Here is a 25,369-nt window from a genome sequence, read left to right as displayed (position 1 = left end):
AAAAAATCAGAGGAGAAGGAGGGGAGTGAGACTAAGCAGTTGGAAGAGGGGGAAAGGCCACTTGTGTTAGGTGGGGGTGGTGTGCTTGAGAATTCACAAAATAATGAAGCTTCAATTCTTCTGATGCAGGGGAAATTTCTTTTGGGGGAGTTGTTATGGGGGTTGTTACAGTGGGGTTACAGGAGGGAGAATGGGAGATGTAGATAAGGAGGGGAGTAGAGAGGTAGGGGAGTGCGTGGGGTCAGGTGCATCTTTGGTGGAGGTGACAAAAGGGAGCTTAGTAAGTGGGGTTAAGGATGGAAAAAATTGGTGAAACAGAAGGATAATTTTGGTTGTCATATGAGTATAGGGGAGTATGATACTTTGGGAAAAAGGGTAAGGGAGGTAGAAAAAATTTATGAAGAAAAAGAAGGGTTATGCAAGAAGATGATGATCGATGGTTCTTTTCTAGATTGCAGGTGGCGAAGGTTGTTGATGTGCAGCCCTGCCTAGCTCAATGAGTATTTTAAGCATGAATTGTAGAGGGCTGGGCAATACCTCTGCAGTTGACAACCTCTAGAATCTAGTTCGGAGGGAGGTCCCGTCTCTTGTCTTTCTTATGGAGACGAAGTAGACTAGTGGTGAAATGACTAAATTCGTGCAAAATTCCCAAACTATGATGGCTTAGCGGTTGACAGTTGTGGTGGTGGTGTAGCTTTATTTTGGTTAAAGGATGTGGAAGTTCATTTACAGTCCATGTCGGTTCATCACATTGATGTGCTTGTCAAATATGAAGCTGGAGATACGACGTGGAAGTTAACTGGCTTTTATGGGTGGCCCGAAGTACGGAATATGCATCTTTCTTGGAGTCTTTTGTCTGAGTTGGCTTGCCAAAGGAATGAGGCATGGGTGTGTATTGCTGATTTTAATGAAATTCTCTTGGAGTCGGAGAAGAAATGAAGACGGGATAGAGCTATTTGGCAAATGGAGAATTTTAGAGAGGCCCTCGATGTATGCAATTTGCGTGATGTGCCCTGCACGGGGTATGAATTCACGTATGATAATGGTCAATGTGGTGAGCATAATGTGTAATGTCTTCTTGATAGAGCTCTTGTGACTACTTCTTGGCTTGATTTATTCCCTATGGCGAAACTCCACAATTTGGATGGGGATTGATCAGACCATGCGCCAATTCATTTTGATTTGGGGGAAGGAGGTAAAGTGCTTAAGAGGAAGGAGAAACTCTTTAGATTTGAGCAAGTTTGGTTAAAGAGTGACAAGTGTACTGTGTAGGTGTTGTAGAGAGTGATTGGCTTCTTGGGGGTGGTACGGTGGAGAGTAGAATAGCCCATTGTGCAACAAAGTTGAAAATGTGGAGTGATATGGAGTTTGGGAGGGTGTTTAGAGAATTAAGGAAAAAAAGAAAAGACTTAGTGCTCTTAATAGAGGTGGCAGGGAGGCGCATAAGGTCAAGGAGAGAAGAAAAGTGGTGAAGGAGATTAATGAGCTCATCCATGTGGAAGAAATTTATTGGTGGCAAAGATCGAGAGCTCTTTGGCTCACTATGGGGATTGAAATTCCAGATTTTTTCATCATAAGGCTTCTCAACGTCGCAATGAAAATACCATCTGACACCTTGACACTAATGATGGGGTTCAACATGTAGGTGAGGAGGGGATTGGTAGGGTGGCGATGGACTACTTTCACTCGTTTTTCACCACCTCTGATCCGTTGATGTTTGATGATGCCCTTGTGGGTGTTGAGCAGTGTATAATTGTTGAGATGAATAACAAGCTTTACGCAGAGTATAAAGCAAATGAGGTCCTTATTGCTCTCAAGCAAATACATCCCCTTAAAGCGCCTTGCCCTGATGGTATGTGCCCTCTTTTTTTCCAGACTTATTGGCATATTGTTGGTCCAGCTGTCACTAATCTTGTGTTGGATGTTCTTAATGGTGGGGTGATTTCGAGAGAGGTTAATAATAAAACCTTTATTGTATGTGTTGGTTCCGAAGAAAAGAGAGCCGGATAAAATGACTGAATTTCGTCCGATAAGTTTGTGTAATGTGGTGTATAAATTGATTACTAAGGTGCTTGATAACCGTCTGAAATTATTTCTCTCCGATATTACTTCCCTGAATCAAAGTGCTTTTACTCCGGGGAGATTAATTATAGACAACATTTTAGTGGCGTTTGAAGTGTTTCACCAAATGAAAAATTCGACTAGTACGGGTTGTTCTTTAGCTCTAAGTTGGACATGGCCAAGGCATATGATCGAGTATAGTGGGGATTTTTGAGGGTTGTAATGGTGAGGATGGGATTTGCAGAATTTTGGATTAATTGTGTTATGCATTGTATTTCTATAGTCTCGTTTTCAGTTTTGATAAATGGTGCACCTTTGAGGGAGTTTACCCCTTCTAGGGGTTTATGGCAAGGTGATCTTAGCTTATATCTCCATATTTGTTCATTTTGTGTGCTGAGGCTTTATCTGAGCTGTTAAATAATGTTGTGATGAATGGTAGTTTTCACGGAATTAGAGTGGCGTCAACGACTCCATGCATCGATCTCACATTTGTTGTTTGCGGATGATAGTATAATTTATTCTAAAGCAAATGTAGAGGAGGTAGAGACTATTAGATTTATTCTCCATACCTATGAGCTGAGATAGCGTCGAAGCAAATGGTGAATTTTAGTAAGACGACAACGTCTTTAGTAAGGGAGTTCCGAAGCAATGAGGGGTGAGTTGGCGAAACTATTAGAAGTACGGCAGGTTGATATTTATGATAAGTATCTTGGGCTTCCGATTGTTGTTGGGAGGTCGAAGACGGTGCTTACTAAGGGGGTTCGTGAAAAATTGTGGAAGAGACTACAAGGGTGGAAGGGGGGAATGTTATCTAAGACGGGTCGGGAGGTCCTGATTAAGGCAGTTCCCCAATCTATCCCAACATGCACGATGAGTGCGTTCAAATTTCCCTCATATGTTTGTCATGAATTGTGGTCTTTGGTGTCAAACTTTTTTAGGGGACAGAAGAAAGGGGAACGTAAAATCCATTAGCTTACGTGGAGGAAGTTGTGTGAACCTAAGGCGGTGGGTGGATTGGGTTTTAGAGATTTTAAGCTCTTTAATGCAGCATTGTTAGCAAAACAGGCTTGGAGATTGATTAAGTATTCAGAGAACCTTATTGCCAGGATCTTGAGTGCATGATATTATCAGGGAAGTGCGTGATTATTTGAACTCGGAGTTAGGTGCTAATCCGAGTTACACATGGAGGGGAATATGGGGGGTGAGATGGGTGGCGCAAAGAGGTATTTGATGGAGACTTGGTGATGGGCTACACATTCCAGTGTGGGGTAGTCCGTGGATACCAAACATCTAATCGAGGATGGTTATTTCCCCATGTGATATACAGCGACGAGATATGAGAGTTTGTGATCTTATTCACCTCCCTAGTGCGTCGTGGAATGCCTCGCTTATAAAAGATATTTTTCTTTGTTTGCGTGCGAAAGAATCCTTGCTATTCCATTAAGTTTTAGGCACCCTGATGATGACCTTTGTTGAGATTTAGTAAAGAATGGCGAGTACTCAGTTCGTTAAGCATATAACGCGATTTATGAAGATGAGTATAGGACTTCGGCTTTGAATTCAACGTCTATTTGGAACAAAGTCCGGAATGTTGTCACTTTGCCTAGAATTAAATTTTTTTGCGGAGGGCGTGTAGGAGTGCTTTGCTAACTGTATAGGGGCTTAGCAAACTAATTCCTGGCAAAGAGGCTACCTGTAGCATTTGTGGGGTGGATGCTGAGACCGAGCTCCATTGTATTCGTAACTGTGTCATTGCTAGGTTCATTTGGGACTGCTGTGAATTAAAATTGGAGGAGAATAAGTTTTTTTTTACTAAGTTCATTGACTGGGTACAAGCATGTCTTGCTCGTATCCGTAGTGATGAGTATAGGTTGTTCTTTACTGTCTGTTGGGCTATATGGACAGCAAGGAACCGTTGGATTTTTGAGGGTGAAGCTTGCAATCCCACACAATCAATTGAGTATGAAATGAAGCTAGACAAAGAGCTGCGTAAGGAGGAAAAAGGGGAAGGATCATGTGGGGTTTCGACTCGGCAAAAATGAAAGCCACCAAGGGAGGGTCTGCTCAAGCTTAATGTGGATGGTGGGTCTGCTGAGGGGTTAGGGGGTTCTGCAGGAGCTACTGTTCGGGATGTAGAGGGACAACTAGTGTTGGCTGCTGCATGGAGGTTTGAGGAGAGGTGGGAGCCGGTTATAGTTGAGGCGAAAGCTGTGCTTTTGGGGCTGCGTGCTGATGTAAATGCAGGGCTTAAGCGGCTTGTAGTGGAGAGTGACTGCCAGGGATTTCTGACCACAATAAAGTCTCAAGAAAAAGGTAGAAGTAGTCTACATTTAATATTGGATGATATTTATTATGTTTGTGGTTCGTTTGAGTTTGTTTCGTGGAGTTTTGTTCGTAGGAAATGTAATAAAGTAGTTTATGAGCTTGCTCATTGCTTGCTATGGGGTGCTAGTAGTAGAATTTGGTTTTTGAATTTTCCGAGTTGTATTATTCCTATCCCGAAATTTGAATCCCCTACGAATGAAAGCTAAGTGCCTTTGGGGCTGTGTTTCATTTTTTTTTTTTTAAAAAAAGCTAGGAATTGGCCTAAATCCTAATCCAAATTCATTGAATTCCCAAACAAATGATTTTGGCCAAATACATCATTTAAAATGGTATTAGTGAGTAGCCCGAGCATATGTTCTGGGTTGTTACTGTTGTAGACGTTTAATTAATATATTTTTTTTAAAAGTTTTTTAAAATTGAAATTGTGATCGTTAAATCAAAATTGAGTTATTTTCTTAGTACCCTTTTTTTTTTTAATAATTATACCTTGTGATTTGCACTTATATATATTTTATTTACATATTATTAACATATTAGATGCTTAGATGGATAAATAACCATCTTTGTTATAAGAGGTTGTGGGTTCGAATCCTCTTATCCTTATATTTTTATATGATGCGTAATGATACAACAGGAACTACATGACACATCGACGTTTTTATAAATTTGTCTTCTAATATATTCCCTCCGTTCCACAATGATGTTCCTGTTTAGAATCTTTGACTTTTTAAAAATAAGAGAGAATCTTCTAATTTCTCTTAATCTATAAAAACAGATATAGTCATATGAGATCTAGTTTGATTCGTCTTGATGAGTAGATTATTAATATCTAACTTTCATAATTTTTGCTAGTGTGAAATTAAAGATATTACGGTCAAAGATGGGTCAAAACTTGCATCGATTTTCGTAAACAACAACATCGTTTTGAAACGAAGGGAGTATTAGTATAGATGCCTATATCCAAACTGTTGAAATTCAATTCAGTTCAGTTTAGCTCCTAATTTCCTAGTCTTATACTTCGTAAAATATTCATTTCATTACATTTCAGCTCAATTCAGTCAATGAGAACAAACCCTTTGTGTTTTTCTTTTATTATTTATTTTTATTTTATTTTGTTTGATTTTCTATTATTATTTTTTATGTTTGGTGCATTAAGAGGGCCAAGCCCAGTACAAAGAGTGAGAAAGTCACCCCAATAACATCCTCCTGAACAAGATCCCTTATTTTGATCGGAACATCATCAAAATAAGTCACCTTATCCTCTTGGACGACTCTTATATTAACCAACTTATCATTTACCTTATTACCCTCCCTAATCCCTATAACAATGAACAATATGAAAATTACTAACAACACTTATTTAACTATCAATTAAACTCAATATCCAACAACATTGCATCCCATAACATGATCTTTGAACTATCAACAATACCGTTTATGCAACTAGATGGTATGATTTTTTTCATGGAAGGTGGTGAGCTGGTGACACATCAATTAATGAAATACCAAATGGTACTTTCTCACTTTTTCTAAACTGTCTTGTAAGTTTAATTCGATAGGTAGACAGTGAAACATTGCAGGCAAACCTAGTTCGCCAATATAGCAATTAATGACGGCAGCGAAGATAACACTTGTATAAAACATTAAAAGAGAAGACTGCACAATGTTAGAAGCAATGTCAACAGAGAACACTAATGATTGTCATTACCAGAGCTGCAGAGCAAAAGGGAGGCAGAGAGTTTTGTAAATTTACAGATATGTACACTTTTGTTTGAGACTTAAAAGGATAGCAAAGGTGGTGAGAAATATTGTGCACATACAAGACACAATGCCACTAACCACCACTACAGAAGTCTCTAGATGCTGCTGAGCCAAAATCACCCAAAATTTCAACAGCAACCGTCCCTACCGGAAGGCAAAATCTTTCCATGATGACATGTTTAACTTAGACAGGTCCAACTGCAAATTATTTTATTTTTTTTTTTTTTTTTTTGGGATTCATGAAAGAAATCTCAGTTAATTTGTGCGAGCCAAAGAAAACAAAGACTGATGTGCAACAAAGAAGTAGACACTTACAAGAAAGTAAGATGTTACTTGACTTCACTGCGAGTTTGGAGAGAGTTAAATTCTACACAAGTTGTCAAAAGCCAGAGCTGCAAAAGACCAACTACCTCATTTTGACTTCTCATTTGCCATTATTTTTTTAATCTGTTCTTCTTGTTTCTACAACAGAGTTAAACAAGAAATTTAAATATATGATCAGCTGAAGAAATAAAGAAAGGCATAGTCCATAGAGATTTGTATACCTTGTATAACATCTTCCATGTCAATTCTGATCTTTCCTGAAGTAAGCGCCACTCAAGTGCCATCTCATATTCAATAGTATTTGGCTGAGCAGAATGTGAAGTAGACACAGCATCTCTCTGACAAAGGATTCAGAAATAAAATGTGTTAGTAATTGAAAAGAGCCAGAGCAACTGAAAATTTATAACCAAAGTGAGTAGTGAGAAATGGGGGTACAAAGGTCAAGTAAAAATTGATGCAATTGCAAAATCCACATTACCGTTTCCCGCTGCATTTGGTGTCTAAGTTTATCAACGATCAGGTGACCAGGAAACTGAGAAGGCTTTCCAGGGAAGCATATACCATATCTACTGCCAACAAGAGGCCTGAAAATAAAATATATTTAAACCAAAAAAAAAAAAAAAAAAAAAAACAGCAACAAGTTATGATCTGGCTAGCAAAGGCATCAAATCAAGAGTTATAATATATGCTATAAGCCTATAACCAAAAGGGAATAATAGTTTAAAGCACATTTGAGATTTACAAGCAACTAAAAAGTATATTTAACTCTACAGCTATTCAAAGTTCCTATAAATTGCTGCTAAAAGTAAATCTGTCCAAAATCACAAAAGCAAAATCCAACTGATGCACAATAATATAAATCAAATGCAACATGTTACAGCTTCATATAACTCTTCTTATTTTTAAAAATGAACTTGAAAATTTATTTAATAAATCACTTAAAATTACCTAGTATCAAATTTATAAAGGCAAAAAAAAAAAAAAAAAAAAAAAAGGAAAAAAAAAAAAAAAAGAAAAGATAAGCATTGTCGCATAAACAAAATAAAGGACTTATTTTCAAGCATAAACCCAACTATTTTTAATTTTTACAAAAAAAATTAATGGAAAGTACTTGCACAGTTTTTTTCTTTCCTCTTTCTCACTCTTTAATCCAATACTCCCACTTCACATTAACTAATTAAGTACATCAAAATCAGCAATCACACGTTGCTTTCTTAATCTTTTAATTCATATACAAAAGTGAAAAACAATGCTTCGTTTTTGTTTCCTTTGGCTTCATCTCCTCCTCCACTCCTCACTCTTCAAATTCAACATCTCGTTGCATTCATTCACATCCATTTTTTGTTTCAAAAAAATCAGCGATAAAAAATCACATTATTAAACCTTGCATTCTCTCTCCTACTTCACTTTAACAAGTCTTGTTATAGAGGACAGAACTCGTGTTCACATGTCCAAAAATACTAAAAAAAAAACAGACACGATTATTCGGCGTGGCCAAGATGTATTGTCACGAGTTACGTGACGTACGCACCAACAGCCCTGTTAGGTAGCGTGTTCAGGTATCCTAGACTATAAGAAAAAACACATAAATTGTATCAATTATAACACACCTTCCATTTGGGAGCATTAAGCACTCTTTGTCCAACCTTTTTATGATCTTCTCCGCTAAATCCCGTGTTTTGAAGATGACAAATGCTTGTCCTGCAATATTTTAATTTTAAAAATAACAGCGATAAATTGAGTTGAAGAAGGCTTCATTGCAAGGTAACATTCTTCATCATGAAAAAAAAATTTAGATACTAGTAGTATTGACGCACCAAAACGTCGACTGGATGTTGCCGTATGTTGAACCACCTTTGCATTGCAACTTTCACCAAAACCATGCCAAACTATATTCTGCATACAAAACAGTTCAGAGATACATAAAGATTAAAAGACATTATTCTAAAGATACATGTACAGATATTTTATTCCTAATTTTTAACCTTTTGTTTTTGTTATTTTGGAATAATCATGGTTTAAAACTTTTGATGAAAACCATTGCAACTATGATTATTTTGAAATATTTTATTCCTAATTTTAAAACTTTTGTTTTTGTCAGTTTGGAATAATGATGATTTAAGCATATAAATAAACTAAATTAAGATAAATAAAAATTTTAAGATTGATTTAATAAATAAAAATATCGCAGATAATAATTTTTTAAAAACCGAAAAACAATTACATGCGCATCTCAATCTGGATTAACATCTATAAAATGAATCTGGAGAGAATTTGACCCTATTGCCACCCCTAGCTGAAAGAAAGATGAATTATAGCAATAATCCAAGTGTAAAAACTAAATTGAAACAATTTTAAAAAAAAGAAAACAAATTGTAAATGCTAATACTAAGGGAGTATGTAGGATGTTTCATTAAAAAAAAAAAAAGGGAGTATGTAGGATACACTTGTGCGCCTCCACTTTTTGAAAACAAAGATAAAATAGGATCGATTAGTTTGTCTTTATGATACAAGTTGTAAAGAAGGTCGTTCAGTAGTGTAACAAAGAAGATGAATAAAATTCAATCCTTTCAGGTGCAAAGAATATAATAGACACGTCAAAACCAACTTCTTGTCAAAATACTCTACCTCAACGTCGGAGGAGGTGAAGGTTGGGTCCAAATTTTGAAGTAGAACAAGTCTTCCCTGATCATGGGCATCTTTCATCCTTTCTTCCCAAGGCTGAAAAGATATATTTTGTCAAATCATTAGAAAAAGTAAACCGGAGATAATGCAATATGATCATATAGAGGTAAAAACATTGACTCGTCAAAGAGTTAGATAGTGAAAAGTACATATTTTACAAATTTTGGATTCCAAACTTCCTACCTCAACTAAAGTCTAAATAAATTTACAAGAGCTATTCCCATGTATTTAAGAATCTTTTTACATACGAGGATTCGATATTAATAATGAGACTCTAGAATCCCTTCTTTAGAGTAAAAAATTTCTCTTATGCCTTATTTAGCATCCCAAATAAAGAGTTCCCAATCATGTCCCTTTGAGAGACAATTTATCCTTGCACTTTAAGTAGAGATTTCAATTCGGGTGTCCGGGTCAAGATTTGGTGGGGCAGGATCAGGTCGGATCTATGCTAAATTATTGTGTCCATGCGAGTTGAAATGTGAATCGGATATTTTCAAAAAGGTTTCAAGCGGGTCAGTCGGGTTAAGTTTGGATAACTCCAGTCATCCTTCTTTGGCCCAAATAGCCCATTGTTTAATTATAATTGGGACTATGCACTTGTCTAAACGAAACAGAGTGAGACCAGAACACCTAAGTGGCTAAGTTTATAATTTTCTTGGACTAGAAGATTATCACAAAATAAACCACACCAAATATAAATGGAAAAAAAAAAAAACAAAAAAAAAAAACCTAATCACAACTTTATAAAAATGCAAATATTTAATAGTACATATGCATCACGATTTACTATGTGGAAGAAGTTTAGATATGCTCTTTGGTAGAGGTCTTCGAGTTTCAGTCGAGATTTCTTCCTTGTTTGGATTTACGATGCACCACTGCCGAATGACTGTTAGTTAAATTGTTGCTTTTTCAAGCAAAAAGAAGATCCTTTGGAGTGGCTAAATGCGAATCGTGAGGAAGTTGGTCCAAATACAAGTTATACAACATTTAAGAATAAACAAGACACATTACATTGATAAAGGGTTTTATTAATTTGCAAATTTTGAGTTCTAAAAGAGGGAAAATTGATGTAGTATGGACATGGACAGTCAACGGAGAAATAAAGAATGCGGAGATAGAGGAGAGAGAGAGGGGAAAGGAGGCAATGAGAAAAAAATACGAAATAGGAGTATTGGAATAAGGAGATAGAAATAAGGGAAAGTAAGGCACGCATAAGAATTGTGAGTGCAATGTAGGTAAAAGTGTTAGAGCATCCACATTGGTGGAAATTAAGGTACCCCATTTGAGAAAAAATGGAAAAGGGAACCTTTCCACCAATGTTTTTGCATTCCCATATAATACATTTAGTTGAGGAGGTGAATAAAGAAGGAACCATCCCAAACAAATCAACAAAAGGAGTGGTCCCTTGACAAAAGTTAGGAGGGAGAAAAGGTGGTGGCTAGTGGTGTACGGAAAAGTAAAAGGTCGCAGGTAAATGGGGGGGGGGGTGGTTAGTGAATGTAGTTGTGAAATTGTGAAATGGGAAAGGTATGTGATTAAGTTAGCGGAAAGTGATGTGGACTAATGAGGTGAGGAGAGAGAAATCAAGGGGAGGTAAATGAATGTGGATGCAATACACACCTCCCATAAAATACATAATATATACAATAAACCGAGTTTCTGACCAGCCACCTCCCTTCCCTCCCCACCACTCTCACTCTCTCTGGAATATTAGGATACATTCCCTAAATCCTTTTTATTTGTTACATTTGATTCACAGTCTCTAATAAACATTATTACCACGAATGTGTACAATTAAATGTGATTAAATATTATAAAAATTTGATATTTTGAAAATCATTTCAAATTGAATCTAACAAGATCCTACATGATATAATTTGAAGTTTATAATAGCTAGTTTTGAAATTAAAAAAAATGGAATGGAGGATGTACTATTTTTCAATCAAATGGTAATCTTGTCTGTCTCGTCTTTTGGTGGGTTGGGGCCTGTACGTTCAAATCATAATACTCATATGATGCATATGCACTCGAGAAAGCAAATAGGGAGAAGATCAATCAGAATTTAGATTTTGATATTCTCTCTTCTTTTTCTTCTCTTTACTTTATCAATTATCTCAAATATAATTCCTTATCTCATTACCTACATTTAAGGTACCTCCTCTTTTCCTACAGCCAATGCACATAAAACAAATGACCATAAAGGTTTCTCCTTCAATCAATATTATTCATTTGGACAATTACAAAGACATGGCGCCTTTTCAACTTTCTGATATCATTCTTATTAGTGAGCAAATTTTCCTTCTTGTACCTTTTTGACCTTTTACACTTTCGAACCTTCTCTTATTCATTGCTAGTGATACTTCCACTATTTTTTTTTTTTCATTTTTTGGGGATTCTTATACTCAAAACCTCTTTTTGTTTAAACTGTCTCTCTACATCTTGCTGAAAAGTGACCCCTAGTTTCATTGACTTAGTGTTAAGGGTAAACATATTTACCACTAAGTGCCAACCAGTATAGAGAGAATAAAAATTCAGCAAAGAATGAACAAAGAAAAAACATGAACCAAGTCTAGTTTCTTTAGATAAAACTCATTTAAAGACTGCCCATAAGATTAGTATTTATTATATACTAATAATTGTAAAAATCAAAGTAATTCTAACATTTAATATTCAAACAATAATTTTAAGATCATACAGAGAAGCTACCAAATTTTAACACTCGTACAAGTAATAAATATATAGAAAGATATGTAACCATTAAAAAAAATTAACAAAAAGAATACTGGCATGATTCTATCAAAAACCGCTTCATGTTATTTAAAATGACAAACACATTTTCTTCTAACTCCCCCACCCCCACCCTCAACCTAAGACCAAATCCTTATCAATGTTCATTCTATTTAGTTTACTAGTTCACAAAAGCAAGTTACCATGCACATTATTAAAATTCAAGAATATTGCACCTAAACAATACATAATAAATTGATGCTTCCATGTAACCAGAGACACTTCCTCCGTTCCATATTTGTTGACACGTTTTGGCTTTCGCCACTATTCTCATAAGTTACTTATGATTTTATTTTTTGATTTATTTTTGAGAAAAAATAGTCAAGCGGGGAATAGTCTGATTTGTCTCAACGTATATTTTCAAAATATCAAATTTTTAAATATTTTGTTGTATATAATAATATAATTGAAGACATTATTATTTGAAGTTATGAATTGGCAAATGCGTCTAAATGAAATGTGTCAACTAATATGAAATAAAGAAAGCATACAATTTTTTTTAAAATGTTTAAATATAGTTGTGCAAGTATACAAAATATTTTCAATAAGTGGGGGAAATAAGCAAAACAACAACAAATTTTAATAAATGCCAGAATTAAGCTTGAAGAAGAATACTCACACTTGCTGTGAACCATTTACTTCGGTCCTGTAAAAATAAGAAAGAGGCACAAGACAACATCAGCACACTGGGCATCAATATAAAGATTTATAGAAAAAGAAAAAATGTTATCTTGAACAAAAAATCATCAATTGAAACACAATTACTAAAAAAGTATCTTAATTGTAATGATCCAAGATTATACCCCTAAGACCCATAATGGTAGGTAGTCCTTTAATAAGCCCACATAAAGACCACTTAAGCTTAAAGAAAAAAGATTTGTTGCTCAAGTAGAAGCATTAAACTCTTATAAGTTGCTCACCATCTAATGTGGGACATTACACTTGATATGTCTCAGAGCGACATAGCTCAAACAATGTCATGTGCTCATTGAAACCTCAAAAAAAAAAAAAAAAAAAAAAAAAAGAAAAAAAAGCTCACACATCTGGCACACCTAAGATCTTAAACAATTTATAATAATTGTTTTAACTTCATAGAGAATCATAAGACAGCGTTGCAGATATAACGAAGTGTACAACCTGAGGGTTGTGGTACCAGAACAAAAAAGTCTTTGAAAAATACTAGCTGATAATTATTTAGTACGGTTTTTGTGATCATAATATGCTATGAGATAATATACAGTATTAAACATACAGATTTTCTACCTTTTATGTCATTATTACTTAAAACAATTGGTCATTCTTATGTCAAAAAAGTAGTACTCTCGATTTAATTAGGCTAGGGTGACAGAAATTAAGAAAGTGTGTTTCTTTAGGGAAAAAGGTGAGACGATGATAAAAGTAAATTAGATTCTTCTAGTACAACATGTGAGCAACCCACATTGTTAGTAAGCTGACATATTCACAAAATCACATCACTCGGACGACCAATATCCTCAAACTTATATTTTTGACCATCATATCTTGATGCCTTGATTTTTTGATAAAGGGTTCTTGTAGCTCTTGATTTTTTGTTCCACTAGTTTTTCCATATCAGAGCTCGCCACAAAAGGCAAACAACAAATCCACACCGTAGGGGTGTCAACGAGTCAAGCCAAGTCCATGCTCAACTCGACATTAGTGGGCTCAGGCTTGGATCGAGCTAGATGAGGCTAGATTTTGAGCTCAGAGCTCCTAGACTTGGCTCGGCTCGATCTTGGGCTTGATTAAAAAAAATATTTGATCTACTCTCATATTTACCTATTTTTATAAATTATTTTAATAGATAGCAGACTCCCTGAAATAAGGCCCTCATATATCAATAGATCATCTTAGGTTATAAATAATTTTATAAAAAAAAGATATTGATATCAAATAATTCAAACTTGTTCACGAGCTTGGCTTATTAAGATCTCAAGCCAAACCCAAACTCAAGTCGAGTTTTGGCCTGAGTTTTGACCAAGTCGAGAATCAAGCAGTTGCAAGCTCGGCTTATTAACACCCTTATCCACACCATTCTACTTAAAAGTACAAAAGCACAAAGTTGGCTTGTTAAGATCTGGAGCCGAAACCAAACTTGTTGCTGGAGCCAAAATTTGACCAAGCCAAGCGTTGCACAGTTGTCGACTCTACTCGGCTCATTAACACCCTTATCAACACCATTCTACTCATTATACAAAAGCCTAAAGGTTTATAGTATGTTATTTTTTGGAAAAATTAGGTGGCATACTAGACTAAATTATTGAGGATTGAAGCAGACAACCTAAATCAAACTTTACGAGGGGTAAAGGAATATTAAGTTACCTCAAATCTCATTATATTGTTCCTCATAATTCCATTCTTTCACTCTCATTATACTATTCCTCACCATTCTATTCTTTCATTCTCATTATGACTACCTTTCCAAATAAAACCTATGTCACCTAGACCAAGGAAAATGGCACTATGTTTTAAAACATATGTATCGGAATGACTAAGCACTTTTGGGCTAATCAAACATATTTATTTGTGTATCGGAATGACTAAGCACTTTTGGGCTAATCAAACATATTTATTTGTGTATCGGAATGACTAAGCACTTTTGGGCTAATCCTTTTTTGCACTCTCTCTGTTTTTCTTTTTAAGTGAAAAACAACCGTTTTTTTAAGTGCCCCATTAGCAAAAGTGGAAACCCCACTCATATTATATATTATTTCTCTCTCTTCCTTTTAACCCTACTATCATTTTATAATATTTTCTCTCTATCACATTAATTCTAGTGGTCCCCATTCATATTTCTCTCTTATACTTTTCCAATTTTTTTTTTTTAATTCCTAACCATACCCACTTATATATTATTTTATTCTTTTGCCTAAATCTATGTGGCACTTTAAAAACGGAGGGAGTAAATAAAAATGGGTTTGTCTACCTTAGCCTTACTCGCTTTGATCAACAACATTTTAAATAAGATATTTGATTTAAAAATCTTATAATGTGATAGTTGGTAGTAAAGCGCATTGTTTGTAGGGGTAGTGGGTCATCTCCTTTTTCAATAATATGAATGAACTTTATTTATAAAGTAAAGTAGTAGGCAAAGTGGTGCCTAATTATATTGTTAGTGGGTAAGGGGTAATATTGTTGGACGAAGTAAGTAAAAATCTAGCTCAATGACACTTTTTTCCCATCTCTAAGACTTACTACTCTAGGATACATACAGTTAACGAATGAAGACACATTTAGAAACCTTAAAATCATGTTTTCGCAATTATGGTAGATGATATAATTTTTTAAGATGCAAATTAAGCTACAATCATCACTTGATAAATATCCATTCGTTTAGGCTCATGCTCAAGAGCACAAAGGTTCATCAAATAAAGAGTAAATCTAACTAAAGCATGCAAGGAAAATAAACATAGAAGAATTACGTTGATTTTTGGATATGGAATGGGACAAAGAAAAAGAAAAACAATTATAGATAATGATGCCAGGGTAAGAGAAGTAAAAATATTCTACGCACGAGAGAACCAACAAAACTTACAGGTGGTCGTTGAGTGACTTCCTTAACACAATCATACGCTTCCTCATCAGTGGGCTTCTTAATGAGTGCTTTACGCAAATTATCATTGGATTTATCCTCTACCATGCTATTGGACTTCAGCTTTTTTGAAAGACCATTACTTGTACCAGCTATTTTCCTACTAAATTTGCCTTTATCATCAGTTTCAGCATCGCCATTAGAAGATTGTGAAGCCTTATAAGTTGAAATTGAAAGGGCAGCAGACCCCTCCTTATCTTTGGATTGTTCGGCAGACACGTCAAGCAGTTTGTCAGCAGATTTACCTTCTGACTTAAGCTTTTTAGAAAGGCCATTGCTTATACCATTGGATTCTTTGATCAGCCTGCCTCTCTTATTAGAATCTATACCAACACCAACAGCAGAATGAGAGCCCTTATTGCTCAAAACAGTGGCAGATTTTGAAGTGCTAGTCCCACCATCGTCCTTCACTAGTTTTGATTTTTTGTTGCCAGCAGCAGCAACAGGTGGAACCACACCTTTCTCATTCACGTCATTTTTCTGGGAATCAGGTGCTCTTGATCTTTTTTGCCCACTAGAAGCCAAGGCTGCTTCAGTGACAGGCAAAACCACAAGACCAAGACCATCAGGTACATCAGCATTGACACCTCCTTTCGAACCTTTATCATTGTGATTTTCATGCTCATCTACTCCTTTAGGATCTTTATTGACCAGCATTTTCTCCCTCCCCGCCTTTAAATCAGAATTATCAGGTTCATCAACATCAGTGTTTCTTACATGATGACGTTTTGACTTATCCAGTGAACTTTTTGCCTCTTGTTTATGTTTCAGCAATAGAGAGCCTACACTGGCATCACGCTCCAGAGTACCATCAGCCCCAAGAATATATCTATGAGAAATCAATGACTCCTCTAAACCCACAGCAGTATTCCCACTATCTACCACACAAAGATCAGGGGACTGGAAATCACTTTTGTTTAATAACAAATTGACTGTGACAGACAAGCAACAGAAAAAGTGTCAAGAAACATAGAATTTCACACAAGATGGAGAAAAAAAAAAACCTGCTAGGCACAAGAACACACCCTCAGTCATGGCTATTTTTTCACCCAGTGTATCTGAAACGGTATGGTTTTGGACATCAAATGTGCGATAAAATACATGGTACGCCATCTTAATTTCTTGAGCTGAGGGTTGCCGATTTCTCTCGTCTTTTGAAATGCAAACAACATTGCACTTCCCAGCAATTGCTTCCTGAATTGACAAGAGCAGAATCAGCATCTACGACCAATTGAAAGTGGCCAACCAAGATCAAAATGTGATCTTGATACTTATTGGGATCCCGGAGAATATGCATATAATTTAAGCACATCCAAGGGATAGACTTAGGGCCAAAAAAGCGTAATATTCAAGCATCACACGCCTCGCGTGGTTAAATTGCATTGGCTTTTCCCTAAACCACAACGCAAGAACATAATGAAATCCAAAGAATAGAAATTTATTGTTTGATCTTGAATTAGGTAAAATCCAACCATTAAAGTTGAATTCGCACAAAATAAACACGCAAAAGAAGGCAAACCTTTCCCTCATGTAGTTTTCCACCTTGGAAAAATAATACTCCCTCTATTCCAAAACTTTAGTCCCACTTTCTACTTCGGGCATTCAAAAAGATAGTCTCCCTTTATATTTTGTCCTCCTTATGTTCTCATATTACCCTCATTTCATGGTCCCCGTGCAACTATGTTATTTGAACTTGGGTATCCATGTCCGACACGTGTACATGTCCAAGACTCAGCTATTTTATGAAAAATATCCTTAATTTCGATTAAGATGAAGTATCTAAGTGTCCTTCCCATGTCCGATGTCCGATGTCCAATGTATGAATTTCTAGGGTCCAACACGGGTACTTGAGGTGTGATGAAGAGTGAGTAACATAATTATGTTAAACTTTAATGGCCCAATTAAAAAAAAAGGTCCTGATGTACTAGCCCCAACATATTTTATTCCAAAGAAAGATGGTCCTGATGTACTAGCCCCAACATATTTTATTCCAAAGAAAGATGGTCCCAATGTATTTTGATGGTCCGAATGTACTTTTTTTCAAGAATATCCCCTTTTCTTAATTTCTGTAAATTCGTAAAAGATTTTAAATGGGACTAACTCTATGAAACGAAGGGAGAATACGTTGTATATTTGAAATAGAATAAATTTTCCACCTTATCAAAATGGCACTACGGAGCAAGAAAGAAATAAGAAATTTTCCACCTTACTAAAGTTGAAGCGAGACAAAAAATCTAACAGCATCGAGGAAGAAAGAAATTTTGTTTTAGATATGTAGTAAAGAGATATAAAAGTAACACCAAGGGGGTGTCACCAATACAAAGGACAAATCTCATGTGCTTGAATAAAAAATCAAGAATAATGAATATCGCTCAAAACCTAAACTTTGACTGCCTATTGACAAAAAAGTCATAAAAAAAGGGCACATCTCCCTCCATTTCAAAAAGGTCTTCTCACTTTCCAGTTTCCATTTTATGTGTTTCAAAATGATCTTGTCAGTTTCTATTAAATTCCACACTTATTCCCATTATTTTCCTATAATACCCTCATTTAAATAGTCTCAATCCCAAAAAAAATGATCTCAATGTACTTTATTCCAAAATAATAAGTGGTCTCAATGTACTTTATTCCAAAAAAAGGATGGTCCTATTATATTTGAATTGTCTAAATGTACTTTACTTCAAGATTTTTTGCTTACCTTAATTTACACAAAAGTAACTAAGTGAGAAGATCAATTTGAAATGTAGGGGATAATTTTCTATAATTCACCCTTCACTGTACATGAAGAAAATTACTAAGGAGAGGTGACCAGCAGTTAGGAGTGGTAACTTTAATAAACGGTCAAGTTAGATTTCGATTTGGTTTCAACTTTCAAGTCGTATCAATCAATCAATCAAAGTCTTAATCCCATAAGTGGGGTCGGCTAATATGAACCAAATTTGATTATTCCGTGTAGTCATCGACATAAATCATCCTCCTCCATCTCTTACGGTCCAATGCTTCATCGGTTTCAAGTCGTACGAAGGGGTATTAAAAAAGATTCCCTTTAAAAAAGAGCGAGAATTGAGAGAATTGATTAAGAACTTAGTTAGCCCAACCCCCTTAAATCAACATGTGATCGACTAATCTCAAAACCCAATCACAAGCACAATCCAACTTCCAACTTCAAACTTCAACTTGACATTGAATCTAGCCAACCCATACTACCAAATGTTACGCGCGAGTGGTAAATACAAGTCATTGCATTTAAGGTTGTGTACAATTCTCATTAAGAAATACATTTATCATCATCTCCGGTAGGATGATTTGTACACAATCCTCCATGCGTCTTTCATGCGTCTTTCGGTGTGCAAAAGCCACAATTGTTCTAGAAGCATGATGTCATCTAGAGTTCGACCCATTAATCTCCCAACCTCCACATCATTCTCTATAAAGAATAATTGCTTAACCACCAAGGGAAAAAAAAAAAACCAAGATCGAACTAAAGGCATCAACCTCTCATCTTTCCATCATCCTAAGAGATAGACATCACCATTACGTGAGTGAAGTGCTTTAGTTATACAAGGCATGCCAAAGGCACAAGATCCATGGAGCATGGATCCAAAATGAAGCCACACACCTCTCGTAGGAGATGCACACTTGTTTCCAAAGATTCTTATAAACAAATTTAACATAATTTCTACTTTCCAAAAACATGCTACAATCATAAATGATTAATAAATAAAACCACTATTATGGAAAGCATAAGTTAGGAAGGAAAAAACATAATAAATAAATAAATGTGTGTATAGGGGTGAGGGTGGGGGTAAGGGTGGGGACTGGGGTGCTATTGGCAAATATCTAAATTTTCATTTTTATAAATACTACTGAACATAATGATGGATCTAACAAGACCCAATTGAAAATATTTTTTTTTCTCATAAATAACCGTATGCATTCCAATCAAGTCGAATAAACCAACCACGACTTAAAAAAATTGAGGTGAAGAAAACACAACCTAATAGTGAAGTGATAATTACAAGAACTTGGTTTTGAGATTTTAAAACAAAAGAAAGATAAAAGAGGAGATGTGTCATTAGTCATGGTTGTCAAGATTACTCTTACACATTGGGGTCAATTAGGGGACATGACGTATTCACCTAGAGACAAAAAAAATGAAAAGGGGTGCAAATTTTCTCTCTCCTCTAAAGTTAGGTAAGGTAAGGCGGGGCTTTCACGCTACACATCTATGACACGTTTAAGACTTTAAACTAAAAGGACAAAACAAAGATGGGAAAGAGAGAGAGAGAGAGAGAGAGAGAGAGAGAGAGAGAGAGAGAGAGAGAGAGAATGGGAGGTGTCACATGTTCATAATTGTCACATTAATTCCTAGACCTAAAGAGATGTGGATGGGCTATATGCCTTATCACTTTAGCTATGTCAAGTTTAAGAGAGAGAGAGGGGGGAGTGGAGATTGGAAGGTGCTTATTGTCATTGCTATCAGGATTGTCACATTAATTCCTTATAAAGGAAATAAAGGTACATCACCTATTCACCCAACTTACTAAATACAAACACTAGACAAGAAAAGGGGTGCCACCTATCCTTTTTCTTTATAATTGAGTAAGAACTTATACACGAGTGCGGTTGGGGTTAAAGCATAGGGAAGTCAAATTCACACATTAGCCTTTTCTCATATTAAAATTCCCCTCTCTTCTTGATTAAAGCAACCAAGCTTACGTCAACCATAAAACCAATCCAAATAGCCATCACCAAAAGTAGCCTTGTAGCAAACCTCATAGCGCCCTTGTTGTAGATCATTGCACCTAGGCACTATTAACTCTATAGTGATTTGTTATCTCATTGATACTCACCTTCGTACTTTTTAAAACTATATCAAACTGATAACATCATCATTATTGGTAACCTTAATTTGTGGAGGACATATAACATACCAAATTCCAACATTATCAACCTATATATATTGGAAAACTATTTTTTTGAAAAAAAAAAAAAGTAGCACTCCAAAGACATCATAAAATGCACAAAAAAAACTTAAGCATCACCTAAATGAAAGTAAGAAGCATCACCTAGATTTTCATTTATCAAAGGCTAGTGATTCCCCCATGGAATTCTCAGGTGAGTTGCTTCACCATGTGAACATGATACTAGAAAACCTCCCCTTGTACTAAAGTCAATTTTATACTTGGAAAGAATTTGTTCTTTAAAAGTAATAGCTTTCATGTCATCATTATCAATAATGGAAAAATGAATTCACTATATCACATTTATTTTTGGCATGTGTTTTGGTTGCATTTCTTACTAAGTTTTGTAAGATGTACATGGGAATTCAAGAGTACTAGAGCAAATGGGACAAAGAACAAGTATTTATGGCATTCTACTTCAATGGCAATTTTGTGGTGCAATTAGTTTAGAAGGAATCAGATATCTTCTCTATCATGGGACTTGCTTTGAAAAAAAAAAAAGATTCCTTGAGGGGAACACAACACCAAGGCGATTTAAATCATAAGCTTGAACCATTGAAGCCATGGATCATATGGTATCCAACTAGCTTTGGAAAGAGGCATTAAAACCTATTCATAGATATTAATAGAATTAGGTAGCTCACAATAAACATGGTTGAACAAAATCGGTAATCTCATGAAAAATGACCCACATCAATGATCAACTTCTGTAAAAAATTAGAAAAGTAGAAAATTAGTAATTTTATACTTCGTAAATAAAAAAAAATTTTAAAAAAAAGAGAATAATTGAGGAACATAGTGGAGTACTAATGGGGCCATATGTACATAATTGCTGGTACTAGCACACACTTCTTTTTTGTTTTTTATGTAGTTCCAACTCATGATAAGGGTTTCCTAAAACAATTTTTTTCCCTTAAAAATTGTTACTACCACCTTCACATTTTTTTAGCTCAATTATTGTAGATAGTACATTTTAAAAAAAAAAAAAAAAATATGAGTGTGTGTGAGAAAGAAAAAATGGATAAAGTAAGAAAGGAGTAACAAAAAGGTGTAGGTGTAAGAGAAAATTAAGTAACAAGGAGATTATGTAAAAAGTGTAAATACAGCGGGCCACGATGGGCTATTTAATAAAAAGGGTTTGCTAAAAGTTAAATAAAGTAAAGTTAGTAGGACCAGAAAAACAGAGGTAGAATTAAAAAAAATAAGAAGAATAAGAATATAATAGAGGAAGAGTTTTTGACGGTTTGTAAGGGAACTAAACTAGTGGTAATAGAGGAAGTGATCTAAAGGAAAAGGTAAGGTGATTGGTTTTAAAGGAAATGAGGAATTTAGGGAATCACAACCCAAAGAATAGGATGGATCAACTAAAGTGAAAGTAAACAAATAAAAATCTTTTGAAGCCCTCTAGTCCTCGATGCCGTACCCAATTTCAATGGTACAAGTAAGAAGAAATATTAGGGCAAGAGACCTAGGCATTTCCACTTTTTAGAGACAAAAGAAAGACTAAGGTATAAAACTACAAATTATGGGTTTGAGTAGGTCCAATACAGTGATGGTTAGGGTGGGGGTAGGATAAGATAGAGAAAGAAAATTGCCAAAAATAATAACAAATAAGACGAAGTATTCAAAATAGGTTGAACAAAACGAAACAAATTAATGTAAATGGTGAGAGGAACAACAAGAAACAAAGGAATTTAAAAAATGATTATATTGTGTAAAAAAAATTACAATATATAATCCCTAAATGTGACTTTCTACTTACACTAGTCCATTTTGAACACAATGATCGTTGAGCTACAATATACTAACATAAAATAAATTCTCACACTATGGGAAAATTGCTTGATTAACATGAAGCCCTTTATACCACATTAGAGATCTCCAATTGTCCACAAACATGATCTTCGACAAACTTCGATTCAAAAACTACAAACTTTTAACAAATAGAATCTTGAACTTTGACAAACTTCAATTCAAAATATGCAAACACATGACAAATAGAATCTTGAAAATAAAGTAAAAAACATAAGAAGAGTACTGATAATATTACCAATGGATTAATATTTGCCAAGCCTTTGCCATCACCACTCGCTAGAAATAACTCATTTTCCAGCACATTCTCACCGTTAAGATAATTTGATATTTCCCAAGGGTAGAAAAACCAAAGTACTTTAACCTTTCTTGCATTAGTAATTGTGTGTTCCCAAATTTTGATAAGCTTACCAATATAAGGTTTGTCTTCACCTTCTTTAAACAGATATACGGAATCGTGGAGAAAATATTCCACACCATCGTACGTAAATGAGTCATAGAACTGCACCTCCTTCTTTTGGCCACCACGCCCTCTCTTTATACCCCACGCGAAATCGATATCGGCAATTTCATTATCTTTTGTTTCAGACATTGTGAAAATTCGTTGTCTGCATCAGAATTGAAGTACCATGATTAAACAAACTTGATATTATTATCAAATTTCATAGTTCAATCCTAACATTAAAGGGTTCTGCAATACATTAGCAACCAAATTTGATTCAATTATCAAATTAGGCTCATAATTTTAGGGATATTTGATTCAATTATCAATTAGGCTCAGAATTTTCTTTACTAACAACATAATTCGCTGGTTATTATCATTGATAATCTTAGTAATTAGAACCAAAAGTTGAGATTTTCGAACCCTAAACTTACTGCACTGACAATAATATTAAATTGATTAAAATTAGATGAAAGATGAACCCTAGATTGTGAAATTGAAATGATGATTACAAAAAAGAAAGAACAGCTTACCTCAGAAGCTGCTGCGCTCCAATGGAGAATGTTGAGTGCGCAACAATGGAGAACTGAGAGATAGAGGGGAGCAAGAGGAGGTTTCTTTATAATTAGAGCATTTGAATGCAATGGGTTTAGAGCCCCAATAAAAGCCCTGAACTGCCCCAGTTACGAGTGGATTGATCTGTTTATTAAATACGGACTATGGCGGACTGGCGGGTTATTATGGAGTCGTTCAGTAATGGATTCTTAATGGGTCGTATCGCCCTCAATTAGAATTAGAAATATAAATCTCTATTATAAAGTATCGAAGATCAATTTTTCTTTTACCCTTCTATTTACTCAAATGCCGGGTCCAAACAAAACTATACTAAACGATTTATACCGTTATATACTACTAAAGCAACGTAACTCTATATACCACCAACCTCACCCTGCTAGCGACGGACTCACCTGTTTCGGGGTTTTTTGGAATCCTTCGGGATACTGGTCACGCTCTCCCAGGCAACAGGACTCGGACACCTGCAAAACACGAATCTCCGGTGATCGAAGATCCGCCTCCGACGATCAAGTTAGTGACCGAAAACGGAATAATTGTAGAGTGAGAAAGTAGAGAGAAGTTGGAGCTTTTATTGCTCTTTGTAAGGAATGTCACAATCCACCCCTCCCATCATCAATGATTGGGGTATCTATAGGGGTGGGAATTTGTGCCCCTTAAGGTAAGTGACCTAGGATTTTGGGCTCTGATTGGCTGTGCAATCAAGTTAACACACGTGTCCTAAGGGGCGTTGTTTTTGCTGAATTCCTAGAAGTTTAGGCCTCCTGATGTAAAGAGGTCTTTTGCCCTTATGTCATTCTCCTTATTTCAAGTGCTCTTTTGTTGTTTGTACGTGTCATCTTCCTAGGGCGACATGTGTCGCCCTTTGATTGGACCACGTACTTGGGGTATTTTTACCCTAAACATTTGCCCCTTAGAGGGGGTGGCTCGTCCCAAACGGGCCTCTGATCTTACTTTTTTCGAGTATCATGGGCGTACTTGGAGCATGTTAAATTGTTGGCAAGAGTCACACAGAATCGTCCGTCTGCTTTATTGGGCTAGACACCTCGTCCGAATGTCCTGATTCCTTTTTATCAACATCAGTCAGGTTATCAGTCGGACTGGATTGACCGAGTTGCTTCAAACTTGGACTAGGTGCCTTAGCTGATTCGTCTGACATCTTCAGGGTATTTTAGCCTGATTGGTCGGACGAGATGGGTCGACCGGCCTAGGCCGAATGGCCTTTGGTTGCCAACCAGCTGTTATCCATTTCTCAAGGAAATGGTTTAATTTCATTTCCGAGACAACTTTCGAACTTAACGGGTAATTATGACGCCCGTTCGACTTCCGTCATAAATGTTCGGTTATCATTGCGGATTCCGTCAAAAGAGGCGGAACGGGTGAAAACCGTTTGACTTCTAGGTTATATTCATATTGAATGTTAACCGTTTCTCCTTCTTTAGGCGGGAATGGATTTTTTTTACCATTTTAACCCCCCCCCCCCCAAATTTTGCCTATAAATAGAAGGCTTTGACTTCACAAATTTTACTTTGCATTTTCACCATCTAGAGAGAAGTCAGAGCTTGTAGAGAGAGAAAGATACTTCCTCCAGAATCTTCGAGAGCTCCGCCATCTGTTCGAGTTTTCCGTTCAAGACTTAGAGTTTTCTGGCCCTCCTTCTTCCAAGATCTTCGAAGTTTCTCAACCTCCTACTCCTACAAAGGTAACCGAATACTCTCCTCTTCCTTCTTGATTTATTTTCTTTTTCATTTTCTTTTTCGAACACACTGGCTCAGCACTCAGAATCCTCTGTTTCTCCTCATGAGGGCGTACGTTCGCCTGGGACTGAAGAGTCTAGAGTGGACGGGGACGAGTCTTCGTCTTTGTGGAGTGGTTCCATTTCTAGTGCGTACCATCTCATCCCCACCTATCCTTATTTGTCCTTACAGGCGGACATGGCGCGTACGAGGCAAACGTACGAGAAGCATGCTGAAAATAATTCAGACGGCAGCATGGTAGAACCTTTAGTCCATTAAGATCCAAATA

General features: G+C 35.9%; 2 protein-coding genes across 3 annotated transcripts; one reads left to right on the top strand and one right to left on the bottom strand.

Moving 5' to 3' along the window:
• The first annotated feature begins 2,709 nt into the window (after positions 1–2,709).
• Positions 2,710–4,592, top strand: LOC145610549 (uncharacterized). Its single transcript, XM_081665865.1, has 3 exons — positions 2,710–2,820; positions 3,720–4,050; positions 4,165–4,592. Exons 1-3 carry the CDS (start codon positions 2,710–2,712, stop codon positions 4,590–4,592), a joined length of 870 nt encoding a protein of 289 aa, XP_081521991.1.
• Positions 4,593–6,001: 1,409 nt separating this feature from the next.
• Positions 6,002–23,458, bottom strand: LOC145611948 (protein ANTI-SILENCING 1-like). Of its 2 annotated transcripts, XM_081667334.1 has the most exons (13): positions 23,305–23,458; positions 22,741–22,937; positions 22,568–22,608; positions 16,579–16,747; positions 15,497–16,485; positions 12,563–12,589; positions 9,100–9,192; positions 8,289–8,367; positions 8,082–8,172; positions 6,950–7,055; positions 6,693–6,809; positions 6,463–6,609; positions 6,002–6,345 (listed from the first exon to the last, which is right to left on the bottom strand). In XM_081667334.1, the coding sequence occupies exons 2-12, from the start codon at positions 22,919–22,921 to the stop codon at positions 6,559–6,561; spliced, it is 1,944 nt and encodes a 647-aa protein (XP_081523460.1). In that variant the 5' UTR covers positions 22,922–22,937; positions 23,305–23,458; the 3' UTR covers positions 6,002–6,345; positions 6,463–6,558. The 2 variants fall into 2 exon arrangements, with proteins under 2 accessions (XP_081523460.1, XP_081523459.1); XM_081667333.1 differs by having other exon boundaries at positions 22,568–22,937.
• Between the last annotated feature and the right edge of the window lie 1,911 nt (positions 23,459–25,369).

The sequence above is a fragment of the Chenopodium album genome, chromosome 24, assembly GCF_948465745.1.
Source record: "Chenopodium album chromosome 24, dcCheAlbu1.1, whole genome shotgun sequence".
Lineage (NCBI taxonomy): Eukaryota > Viridiplantae > Streptophyta > Magnoliopsida > Caryophyllales > Amaranthaceae > Chenopodium > Chenopodium album.
The sequence above is the reverse complement of the archived record's forward strand: the minus strand, read 5'-3'. Positions and strand labels throughout refer to the sequence as shown.

Bases quoted from the DNA above. Each gene is read 5' to 3' on its own strand.
- LOC145610549 (XM_081665865.1), top strand. From the start codon at position 2,710: ATGAGGGGTGAGTTGGCGAAACTATTAGAAGTACGGCAGGTTGATATT. The intron at 2,821-3,719 runs GTTCGTGAAAAA...CTAACTGTATAG, and splicing joins AGACGGTGCTTACTAAGGGG to GGGCTTAGCAAACTAATTCC. The intron at 4,051-4,164 runs GTAAGGAGGAAA...CTGAGGGGTTAG, and splicing joins GAAGCTAGACAAAGAGCTGC to GGGGTTCTGCAGGAGCTACT.
- LOC145611948 (XM_081667333.1), bottom strand. From the start codon at position 22,921: ATGTCTGAAACAAAAGATAATGAAATTGCCGATATCGATTTCGCGTGG. The intron at 12,590-15,496 runs GTAAGTTTTGTT...TTATTTTTACAG, and splicing joins AAGTCACTCAACGACCACCT to GACCGAAGTAAATGGTTCAC. The intron at 7,056-8,081 runs GTGTGTTATAAT...TTTTATTTTCAG, and splicing joins TTAATGCTCCCAAATGGAAG to GCCTCTTGTTGGCAGTAGAT.